Genomic DNA, 12,325 nt, shown 5'->3' on the forward strand with positions numbered 1-12,325 from the left:
TGATTTGATTTGAAGTTTATTTGTATGCTGCCCTTTTCCCTGGGGGGACTCAGGGCGGCTCACAACCAAAAAGGAAGGGGGGGGGGGGAGAAAAACTTTTAACATATAAGACAATACATAATTAAAAACGCAACATTCATACCATTCGGGCGGGTTACAGTCTTAGCCCCAGGCCTGACGGGATAGCCAGATTCTGAGGGCTGTGCGGAAGGTCTGGAGGGTGGTGATCCAGCCCTTGAAGAAATCCAGTTTGACATTCCTGGATTACAGGATCATAAAAGGGGAGTGAGTACTTGAAGCAGGAAAATGGCAATGGAAAGTAGAACACCATGTGATCCATCCTCTATTCTCCTCCCATTAATGAATGGGATGATGTAGTCAACATTATCTAAGATCTCTGAGATGTTTGAGTTGTAATTTATGATTTATCTTGTAGATATAAATATACCGCATTTTTCAGAGTATAAGGCACCCCTTTTTCCGCCCTAAAAGAGCATGGAAATGTTGATCCATCTTATACACCAAATACAGCCATTTTTGGCTTCCTGCCCTCACATCCCATTTTTGCAAAAAAACAGTAAAAAAATGGGCCATTTTTCATAAAAACGGAGGCAATTTTGCCTTTCCCCCTGCCCTCAGGAGCACTCTGCAGGCTTCAGCAGGGCTGGCGGAAGGCAAAAATGCCCCTGTTTTTGCAAAAAACAGCCCATTTTCTGCCAGTTTTCAGCAGAACTGGGGGCATTTTTGCCTTCCCCCAGCCCTGCTGAAGCCTGCAGAGTACTCCTGGGGGCCGCAGAGGACAAAACCTTTTTTTCTTATTTACTTCTTCGAAATCTTGATGCGTCTTATACAAATACGGTAGGTGCTTTCAAATAATAATCAAAGGTGATTGACACCACAGTTGTCTCCATGGCACCACTATTAAAGGTCTCCATAACAGGTAGAAAACTGTCATTAACTTCATTTAGCATTTGATCTCCTTCCAAGTTGATCAATTCAAGAGACCTTCCTCTTTAATGGCGTACATGAAGACCTGTACTATTCCTGAGTTACATTCAATTGCTGCCAAAATGCCCTCAACATGAAGCACGCATTTTCTCTTATAAATGCACTGCGAGATGGGAAAGACTCTTCGCCACTTGAAATATTGTTGCTCTGACCTTTTCTGACCCTCACTGGAATAAGGGGGAAAAAAAGCAATTTGGTGCTTTAAATCTTTCATCTTTAGATTTTGGCTGGGAAGGCTCCTAGGTTCTGTAACAAAAGGGAGACTGCAGAACTATAAATCCGGGTAGCAAAAGCTGAGGCTGAATATGAATTATGGTGGTCAGAAATTGGGAGAGGAGACCTCATGGAAATGACTTCCTAGTTTACTCAAAGCAATCTTTCTCCTGGCTTTTCGCACTCCTGAGACCAAAATATTCAAATATATAACTAGCATTGCAGGTTTTTTGGTTGACTCCCTCTTCTTACAGTAGATATTGGAACACTGCTTGTATTTCATATTTTTCATATCTTCGTATCTTATCTTCTTAATCATTTATTCCCAGTCTTTAATTTCTTTCTGTGTTCTTACTTTAGGTCTTACTTCTGCACCCATGATGTCCTTATCTCTTGTATACCATAGGCTGGATAGTCCTCTGTGTATTCTGATCTGATCTAAGACCAGTGATTCCTACTGGTTCGGACTGGTATGGCTGAACTGGTGGTAGTGTGGTGCCTGGGTCACTGGAATTGGCAGCGACCCAGGCCTGCCAGGCTTCCAAACCAGTTCTCCCGGTGACGTCATAGGTGCCACCATCTTGTTTTTGGCTTTTGCACATGCGCAGAGCAATTTTTGTTGTACTGCACATGCCGGAACCCACCATTGTCTAAGACAGAAGACGTGGCAGGACTTCCTATTGAACTGATGGCTTGTGGTGGTGAGTCTTGTTGCCAGAGACTTGTTGCATTTTGTTTGTTGTGATTGGGAAGTTGCTAACACTCATATTCACCCGTCAGCATTTGGATAAAGGAACTTTCTAGCATTCTCGGTTGTAGAGAAGCTACCAGCTACCAATGGCAATCTGTAAACGATACAATCTTTGGCTGTTGGCCAATGCTGAATTGTATTGTGGCTTGTCGGCCGCTGGCCCCTTCAGCTGCTGAATCAAAGGAGGTGGAGGCTTGGGAGTCAGGGTCAGCATGACGGCAACCTGAGAACTTCGAGGAGGGGAAGAGGGAGTGCAGCTGGCAGAGAGAGAGAGAGAGAGAGAGAGAGAGAGAGAGAGAGAGACAGAGACAGAGACAGAGACAGAGACAGAGACAGAGACAGAGACAGAGACAGAGACAGAGACAGAGACAGAGCCTGGGCTGTCTCTCAGCCCTCAGACGGAGAGTCAACAACACCCAGGTCTGGAGGTGGCTGATGAGGAAGATGAGGAAAAGCTGGATCCAATGCCTGACATGTGGATGTGCAGAAGGCAGAGGAGAGGAGAGCAGTGGGAATGTATGGGCCAAACCTTGGGAAGGAAGAGCCACCACTGTAGCGAAGCCCCACCCTAGCTTTGGGGATAAAAGGCAGGGGGTGGACATGAATAGATGTAGCAGACAACTATTCATCACCCTGCTGGACAGACTTGTTAGCCTGTGATGAGAGAGATAAACTTTTTGCTGGGGCCGCTGGCACTCCTAATAAATGAATCATTGAGTTAACTCCAGAGGGTTTTGTCGTGTTTGGGGAGCTGGGTCAGACCAAGTTAATGTGAACTAGCTACATATATACAGTGGAGCAGTGGTGGGATTCAAATAATTTAACAACCGGTTCTCTGCCCTAATGACCATCTGGGTAGGCAGGGCTCAGTGGTCATGTGACTGGGTGGGCATGGCCAACTCAACATCACTCACGTCAATTGGTGCTTCACCTTAGCTGTGACAATGTAATAAGGATTAACCGGAGAGGCAGTTTCTGTAAGCAGGGCAATAAAGATTAGGCTAGAAACAACACCAGAATGTTTCCTTCCTGCCTTCCTTACAGGATTAGCCCTGCAAAGTGGAAAAAACAAAACAAAATGAGATTTCTTCCAACAACTGGTTCTCCCAACTGCTTAGATCAGTGGTCCCCAACCCCCGGTCCGCGGACCGGTGCCGGTCCGCGGAGTACCTGGCACCGGGCCGCGGAGCGGCCGGGGGCCATGATCACTGCAGCTGGGCGCCGTGGCTCTCCTGCTGCGCCAGCCGCTCCTCTTCCAGCCGCTCGCCCAGCGCGCAAAGCTCCCGGCAGCTCCTGGCGCTCAGCCTCTCCACTTCAGCTGGGCGCCGTGGCTCTCCTGCTGCGCCAGCCGCCCCTCTTCCAGCCGCTCGCCCAGCGCGCAAAGCTCCCGGCAGCTCCTGGCGCTCAGCCTCTCCACTTCAGCTGGGCGCCGTGGCTCTCCTGCTGCGCCAGCCGCTCCTCTTCCAGCCGCTCGCCCAGCGCGCAAAGCTCCCGGCAGCTCCTGGCGCTCAGCCTCTCCACTTCAGCTGGGCGCCGTGGCTCTCCTGCTGCGCCAGCCGCTCCTCTTCCAGCCGCTCGCCCAGCGCGCAAAGCTACCGGCAGCTCCTGGCGCTCAGCCTCTCCACTTCAGCTGGGCGCCGTGGCTCTCCTGCTGCGCCAGCCGCTCCTCTTCCAGCCGCTCGCCCAGCGCGCAAAGCTCCCGGCAGCTCCTGGCGCTCAGCCTCTCCACTTCAGCTGGGCGCCGTGGCTCTCCTGCTGCGCCAGCCGCTCCTCTTCCAGCCGCTCGCCCAGCGCGCAAAGCTACCGGCAGCTCCTGGCGCTCAGCCTCTCCACTTCAGCTGGGCGCCGTGGCTCTCCTGCTGCGCCAGCCGCCCCTCTTCCAGCCGCTCGCCCAGCGCGCAAAGCTACCGGCAGCTCCTGGCGCTCAGCCTCTCCACTTCAGCTGGGCGCCGTGGCTCTCCTGCTGCGCCAGCCGCTCCTCTTCCAGCCGCTCGCCCAGCGCGCAAAGCTCCCGGCAGCTCCTGGCGCTCAGCCTCTCCACTTCAGCTGGGCGCCGTGGCTCTCCTGCTGCGCCAGCCGCTCCTCTTCCAGCCGCTCGCCCAGCGCGCAAAGCTACCGGCAGCTCCTGGCGCTCAGCCTCTCCACTTCAGCTGGGCGCCGTGGCTCTCCTGCTGCGCCAGCCGCCCCTCTTCCAGCCGCTCGCCCAGCGCGCAAAGCTACCGGCAGCTCCTGGCGCTCAGCCTCTCCACTTCAGCTGGGCGCCGTGGCTCTCCTGCTGCGCCAGCCGCCCCTCTTCCAGCCGCTCGCCCAGCGCGCAAAGCTCCCGGCAGCTCCTGGCGCTCAGCCTCTCCACTTCAGCTGGGCGCCGTGGCTCTCCTGCTGCGCCAGCCGCCCCTCTTCCAGCCGCTCGCCCAGCGCGCAAAGCTCCCGGCAGCTCCTGGCGCTCAGCCTCTCCACTTCAGCTGGGCGCCGTGGCTCTCCTGCTGCGCCAGCCGCCCCTCTTCCAGCCGCTCGCCCAGCGCGCTCCTGGTTCTGCGTGCGCAGCTTGCGCACGCAGGTCCTGTTGGCCCAGGCAGCCCCCTTCCAGGCGGCGGAGACGCAGCTCTCCAAGTTGCGCGCTCAGCCTCTCCACTTCAGCTGGGCGCCGTGGCTCTCCTGCTGCGCCAGCCGCCCCTCTTCCAGCCGCTCGCCCAGCGCGCTCCTGGTTCTGCGTGCGCAGCTTGCGCACGCAGGTCCTGTTGGCCCAGGCAGCCCCCTTCCAGCCCCCTTCCAGCACCTGCAGCGCCCGCAACTCGGCCTCGTATCGCTCCAGGCTCTGCGCGCAGCTCCAGCTCAGTACCAGCGTGTAGTCGGAGGCCAGCTGCCGCTTCTCGGAGCGCCCGGCTTGCGCGCTTCCTGCAGCCCTTCGTGCTCGGCCAGGAGCTGCTTCAGCAGCGCCTCCAGAGCGGCGCAGTCGGCCCACAGCCCCTCCACGTGGCTGAGACGCAGCTCTCCAAGTTCGCGCTCAGCCTCTCCAAGCTCTCCAACTCGTGGCGCAGCGCGTCCCGCTCCAGCTCGCCTTGAGGTGATCTCAAAAAATAAGCTAGGTTGGATATGACTGGGATAAGATTTCCAGATGTTGACTTGGCTCAAGTCCTTTTTCTTGCTGAATGAAAACTCCTGCATCATGGTTGTATGTAGGATGTATTTAGAAAAATTCAAGATGGGAACCATCTTGGTTTTTATGTGATGCAAATAAAAGAATAAATAGGCTTTTAATTTCATAGTCATGGCTATTACCTTGACATTTTCGATGTCACTCTGACACCCCTGTCCCAGATAATTTGGTGAATGGACAGAGAGGCTACCAGCTAGTAGTAGGCTGGCTTGAATGCACTTACTAAGAAAGGATTCACAGTGAATTCAATGAATAACATTTTTGGGTGATCATCAATCTGATGGGAGCTATATATCTATTGCAGCATTTACCTGCAAATTTAAAGGAAGTCCAGAAAGCGATTGCAATCTATTTGGCATATATTTACAAATACATATTGAAAATAATGCAACATCTAACATTTTCTGATCATGGTGCTGTCATTGGTGTACTATCCTGGTAATTAAAAATGGTGTCTGTAGAAGAATAAAAATGTGGTTGTGTGTTAACAAAAGAATAGAAACTATAAGCATATAATCTTCCATTCAAATAGTTAGAAATTAACTAGAAATAGTTAGTCCAGTTTACAAGCAACAGCCTGACGGTAGATCAGTTTACTGAAATATGGATTACTTAAAGGGGTACTCCGGGCTGGGAGTTTTTTTACATTAATAAAATACTTACCTAGACAAGTGTTCCCCAACTAGGGTAACTCCAGCTATAACAAAACTACAAAAATGGGTCGGTACATTTTTTGGGGGGGAGGGCAAGCTGATGTTTTGCATCTTTTTCTCGTTTTTCACTGGTACTTTCTCATTTTTACAGTGGTTGGTGTAGGTGTATATTGTTTTTGCTCAAATTTAACCCACAAATTAGCGAAACAGATGTCGTTAGAAAGTTTCTTTGGGAAAAAGAAAAGGCCCAGTGAAGAGACAGAAGAAGAGCCTTCAGCATCAAAGAAATATAAAACTTTTAACAGACAATACAATGAGTCCTACTTGAAATATGGATTTATCGGGATAGGTGATTCCCACGCGCCAACCCCGCTCTGCATAGTTTGTGGTGAGCGGCTCTCTAATGAGGCAATGAAACCCTCAAAACTGCTTCGCCACTTGAATGCCAAGCACCCTGGATTAAAAGACAAACCCCTGCAGTATTTTGAAAGAAAAAAAAGGGAACACGAAGGACAGAAGATATTTCTGAGGGCCACCACAGCAACAAAGGAGAATGCTCTGAGAGCATCATATTTGGTGGCTAACCGTATTGCTAAGGCTAAAAAGCCATTCACTATCGGTGAAGAATTGATCTTGCCCTCCACTAAAGACATTTGTCGTGAACTTTTAGGAGAGGCTGCTGTAAAAAAGGTAGCAAATGTGCCTTTGTCGGCTAGCACCGTGACTAGGCGCATTGATGAAATAGCTGAAGACATTGAGACACAATTGTTGGAGAGGATTAATACATCACCGTGGTACGCACTACAGGTTGATGAATCTACAGATATCGACAACAAGGCAATACTACTTGTTTATGTGCGATATCTTTATCGGGAGGATGTGCATGAGGATTTATTATGTGCACTATCTTTGCCAACCAACACCACAGGAGCAGAACTGTTCAAGTCACTGGATGGTTATATATCAGGACAACTAAAATGGTCCTTTTGTGTCGGCATATGCACAGACGGAGCTGCTGCCATGACCGGACGGCTGTCTGGTTTAACCGCTCGGATTAAGGAGGTTGCACCTGAGTGCGAATCTACACATTGTATCATTCACAGGGAAATGCTGGCAAGCCGAAAAATGTCACCAGAATTTAACAGTGTATTTAATGATACGGTTAAAGTTATTAACCACATCAAAGCAAACGCCCTTAACTCGCGTCTATTTGAGCAGCTTTGTGAGGAGATGGACACAGAGCACAGATGCCTTCTCTTACACACAGAAATAAGATGGTTATCCAGAGGCAAATCACTATCCAGGGTGTTTGAATTAAGAGAGCCATTGCAAAGATTTCTCTCAGAAAAGAAGTCACCACTGGCAGCACATTTCAGTGACAAGGTATGGCTTGCAAAACTGGCTTACCTGTGTGACATATTTAGCCTGCTCAATGAACTCAATCTGTCCCTTCAGGGGAAAATGACAACTGTTTTCAAGTTGGCTGACAAAGTAGCTGCATTTAAAGCCAAACTGGAGTTGTGGGGACGGCGTGTGAACAGAGGCATTTTGGACATGTTTCAGACATTAGCGGGGATTTTAGGAGAGACTGAGCCTGAGCGTTCATTCTCCCAGTTGGTGCACGATCACCTGTCTTTGCTTTTAGAAGAGTTTGAGCGCTACTTCCCAACCACAAAAGACCCACGAACTGGTAAGGAATGGATCCGCGACCCATTTGTCAACAAACCAGACGAATTTAGCATGTCTGTGCAAGAAGAAGATCAACTGCTGGAGATTGCAAATGACGGCGACCTTAAAACTGCATTTGAGACAACAACTCTGCCGGTGTTCTGGATTAAAGTCATGGCGGAATATCCTGAGATTGCCACTACAGCTCTTAAGTCCCTTTTGCCTTTTCCAACATCCTATCTGTGTGAAGCGGGGTTTTCTGCAGTGACAGCAACCAAAACAAAACAACGAAATAAACTGGACATAAGCAAGACACTTCGGGTGTCATTGTCTCCTATTACCCCCAGATGGAACCGTCTCGTTGCAGAAAAACAAGCTCAGGGTTCTCATTGATTCAGTAGATTCTAGTAACTAGAGAGCTTAGTTAAAGTTTAACTGTTAAAATGTTAAAGCACTTTATATTTATGTAATTGTATTTTATTTTGTAAGGCATGTTTAAATACAATAAAATAAAAGTTGTTTAATCAAAACAATCTGATATATAAACAATCAATGTGTCATCGTGAACAACGCCCCCCCACCCCTCCCCCCCACCCCTGCGCGCGCTCAGCGGGCCACGGTAAAATTATCACAGGCTGACTGGTCCGCGGCGATAAAAAGGTTGGGGACCACTGGCTTAGATAATTAACAACCGGTTCTGCCGAATAGGTGCGAGCTGGCTGAATCCCACCACTCCAGTGGAGTTTATTATCTTCAATTTACCAGGTTCCATTAAGCCAATATTTCTTAATCTTGGTAACTTGAAGATGGGGAGGACTTCAGTTCCCAGAAATTTCCAACCAATCATGCTGGCTAGGGAATTCTGGGAGCTGAAGTCCACCCATCTTAAAGTTGCCAAAGTTGATAAATATACTACACTAGGCTCTGCTCCATCACTTCCTTCCTCATATTGCTCTCCTGGGGTCAGTTTGAACTGCTGCCACCATGCTGGTCTTTGCAAGTCCTCCTTTATTATCTTTGAGCTTCTGCTGCCACATCTGTCTTTACCGCTGCTGCTCTGGCACTGCAGGTTGCCAGTCCTCCAGATTAACCTCAATGCCATTTTTTCCCCTTCTTTCTTCCATTCCTCCCTGTTGCCAGGAACGTTGCTGGGCTGTCTTTTAAAGTTCCACCTTGAAGATTCTTTTAAAATCCGGAAAGGAGTGTTTTCCATGGACCTTTCCTTCCATAGCCCACCTCAAAGATCTTTTTAAAATAAATGTAGTGAACACAGCCAGTCATCACTGTATTATATTTGGGTTATTCCTTTGACCAGAAAGAATGGGTGACTGATAGAAGGAAAAATAGAAAATCACAAGAGGTATTAGTACCATTTTATAAACGTGGCACGACAAAACCGCGCTCGACTAAAGCGCGCCCGATTAAACCGCGTCGCTGACGTCATCAACAGGGCGACAACAGCGAGCGCGGAGAAAGAAGGGCGCTTTAAATAGCGCTTTGAAAGCAAGCCGATTCAAGTTAAGGTAAGGGTTAGGTTTAGGGTTAGGTTTAGGGTTAGGTTAAGGTTAAGGGTTAGGGTTAGGGTTAGGGTTAGGGTTAGGGTTAGGGTTAGGGTTAGGGTTAGGGTTAGGTTAAGGGTTAGGGTTAGGTTTAGGGTTAGATTAAGGGTTAGGATTAGGTTTAGCATTAGGTTAAGGGTTAGATTTAGGGTTAGGTTTAGGGTTAGGTTTAGGGTTAGGTTTAGGATTAGGTTTAGGGGGGTTAGGTTTAGGTTTAGGGGTTAATTTTAGCTTTAGCATTTACAGCGTGCTTTTTTATCCGCGCTGTTGTCATGCTGTGATGACGTCAGCTACGCGGTTTCATCGAGCGCCCTTTAGTCGAACACGGTTTTGTGGTGGAACCTTTATAAATCATTAGTAAGACCACACTTGGAATACTGCATCCAGTTTTGGTCAACACATTACAGAAAAGATGTTGACACTTTGGAAAAAGCACAGAGAAGAGCAACTAAGATGATCCAAGGACTGGAAACTAAACCATATGAAGAACAGTTGCAGGAATTGGGTATGGCTAGTCAAGAGAAAAGAAGGAGTAGGGGTGACGTGACAGCAATATTCCAATATTTGAGGAGCTGCCACGAAGAAGAGGGTGTCAACTTATTTTTCAAGGCACCAGAAAACAAGAAACAATGAATAGAAACTAACAAAGGGAGAAGCAACCTGGAATTTAGGTCAAGTTAGAACAATTAATCAGTGGAACGATTTGCATCCAGAAGTTGTGGATGTTCCAACAATGGAGATTTTAAAGAAGAGATTGGACAACCATTTGTCTGAAATGGTATAGGGTCTCGTGCTTGAGCAGGGGGTTGGACTAGAAGACCTCCAAGGTCCCTTCCAACTCTATTATTTTGTGAAGGATTAAGTTAAAGAATGTCCTAGCATAAGAAAGGAAGGTAGGGAAGGAAAATAGGAAAAAAAGTATCATAGCAATAGCAATAGCAGTTAGACTTATATACCGCTTCATAGGGCTTTCAGCCCTCTCTAAGCGGTTTACAGAGTCAGCATATCGCCCCCACAGTTTGGGTCCTCATTTCACCCACCTCAGAAGGATGGCAGGCTGAGTCAACCTTGAGCCGGTGAGATTAGAACCGCTGAACTGCAAATAACAGTCAGGTGAAGTGGCCTGCAGTACTGCACCCTAACCACTGCGCCACCTCGGCTCGTACAGTATAGGAAGTAAGCTGATGTTTATTTGGACAAACCAAGGTGGTATCTGAAATATGATATAAATCCTTGATTTTGACTTTTTGTTAATCATTTAACACAGGAATAGTTTCATCTTTCTGTAACTACTGTAGGCCTGCAACAAGAGGGTTGATTCTTTTTCTTAACTTTTTTTTTCTGTTTTTATCTGAGGATGAAACTTAATGAAAATTATTTTAAAAATTGATATACATATGGATTAGGACAGGGGTCCTCAACTTTTTAAACAGGGGGCAAATTCATGGTCCCTCAGACTGTTGGGGGGGGCCTAGATGGGTGTGGCTAGATAATCATGTGACTGGGTGGGCGTGGCTAGGTGGTCATGTGACTGGATGGGTGTAGCTATATGGTCATGTGACTGGGTGGGCATGGCCAATTTAGCAGTCCATTAAACAATGCACACAAATTAAACTTTAATTTGTTATGCTCCTGGTGGTGGAAAGCAGGTTATTGAAGGGATGTGGCTACCTTAGTGTGTGTGTGTGGGGGGGGGTCTCTCCCTCCCTCCCTCCCTCCCTCTCTCTCCCTCCCTCCCTCCCTCTCTCTCTCTCCCTCCCTCCCTCTCTCTGCAGGCTGGGGAGGCCAAAAATGGGCCCCAAAACAGGCCTGGTTTTGGCTTCCTGAGGCCTCCGCACGTCCCATTTTTGGCCTCCAGAAGGCGGGTGGGGGCCCGTGGGAAGCTGGGGCAATGTGGGTGGGGCAGCCTTGTGTTCTCTCGTGGGCCGGGTTAATGGCTTCAGTGGCCCGTATCCGTCCACCAGGCCGTAGTTTGAGAATCCCTGGATTAGGCTGTTGTTTTGTGCATATAACAGGAACTCCTGGCCCAACATACCAGGCCAAACAAAAGTTTCCCAAACTCTTGATTGTGACTCTTTAATATGTTCCGTTTAATTGTGATTAAATGTAAATGAAATGAATTTTTCTCCATGGCTTGTCTCCAGTCTCTCCTTTATTCATGCATGAAGAAGAATGGAGCCCAGTTCAGGGAAGGAAGGTTTATGATTTTATTAATAAAATGTTTTCTTTAGGAATATAATGTGTTCCAGCTTACAAAAGAAAAAGAACATTGGAGTGTCGAAAAATAAGATCTTTAATAGGCTTTTTGACCCACGGTGCTAATTGCTTTTCAAGGCCATCATTTTTAGAAATATATGGGAAACAGATCTGATTAGTTTGGAACATAAAGAAAGCCACCTTATTATTAAAAAAAAAAAAAAAAACCTCTTTTAAAAGGCCCAGCTGCAACACTGGAAAAGTCTATTGTGCCTTTATTAAGAAGCACGGAATGTTGATAAGATTAGGGGCACCTCTCCCATTTAAATAAAATGCTAGGGGTTATACTGAATTACATTGCTGACCCTTTTCCTGATTCGGTTAATTAGATAATTGTGTGGATCTTTCTTCGAGTCAAGTCCCTACTGCCCTTTGTCAAGGTAAACAGAACTTTCCTTCCTTCCAAGCATTTTGTGACATGGCAAAAAAAAACCCAGGTTTTAGGCTCGACTGGATGATGCAAACATTGGAAGGAAGTTCATTCCTTTTGTTGTGGCCTGCCAGCAGTCAGCAAAACTGGCAGCGGATTCAGACAGTGAGGAGGTTGGGGAGGAACATGGGCCAATCCTGGAGTCTGCGGAAGGCTCTGATGAGGGCTCTGTGTTGGAGGCAGAGAGAGGACCAGAGCTGTCTGACAGTTATCAGCTGCCTTTGGAGAAGACTCCTGCAAGTCCCTTGGACTGCAAGGCGATCAAACCAGTCAGTTCTAGAGGAGATCAACCCTGACTGCTCTTTAGAAGACCAGATCCTGAAGACGAAACTCAAATATTTGGGTCACCGAATGAGAAGAAAAGACTTCCTGAAGAAGAGCCTAATGCTGAGAAAAATTGAGGGCAAAAGAAGAAGGGGACGGCAGAGAATGAGGTGGCTGGATGGAGTCACCGAAGCAGTAGGCGTGAGCTTAAATGGACTTCAGAGAATGGTAGAGGACAGGAAGGCTGGAGGAACGTTATCCAAGGGGTCACAATAGGTCAGATACGACTTCACAACTAACAACAACAACACAGTAATTGGGAAAGTTTTAGGCTAAACTACATATTGTATAACATAGTGCCTTAAA

General features: G+C 47.9%; 1 protein-coding gene across 1 annotated transcript; it reads left to right on the forward strand.

Annotated features, from left to right (window-relative positions):
* The first annotated feature begins 5,992 nt into the window (after window positions 1-5,992).
* On the forward strand, window positions 5,993-7,985 carry LOC148044297 (SCAN domain-containing protein 3-like). The gene has a single exon (XM_087722033.1). It carries the CDS (start codon window positions 5,993-5,995, stop codon window positions 7,841-7,843), a length of 1,851 nt encoding a protein of 616 aa, XP_087578159.1. The 3' UTR covers window positions 7,844-7,985.
* Window positions 7,986-12,325: the final 4,340 nt, after the last annotated feature.

Source organism: Thamnophis sirtalis, unplaced genomic scaffold (genome assembly GCF_051295495.1).
Source record: "Thamnophis sirtalis isolate CommonGarterSnake01/CBP01778 unplaced genomic scaffold, rThaSir2_p1.2 scaffold_8, whole genome shotgun sequence".
In the NCBI taxonomy this organism is placed as follows: Eukaryota; Metazoa; Chordata; class Lepidosauria; order Squamata; family Natricidae; genus Thamnophis; species Thamnophis sirtalis.

Coding starts and splice junctions, on each gene's coding strand:
- LOC148044297 (XM_087722033.1), top strand. CDS start 5,993: ATGTCGTTAGAAAGTTTCTTTGGGAAAAAGAAAAGGCCCAGTGAAGAG.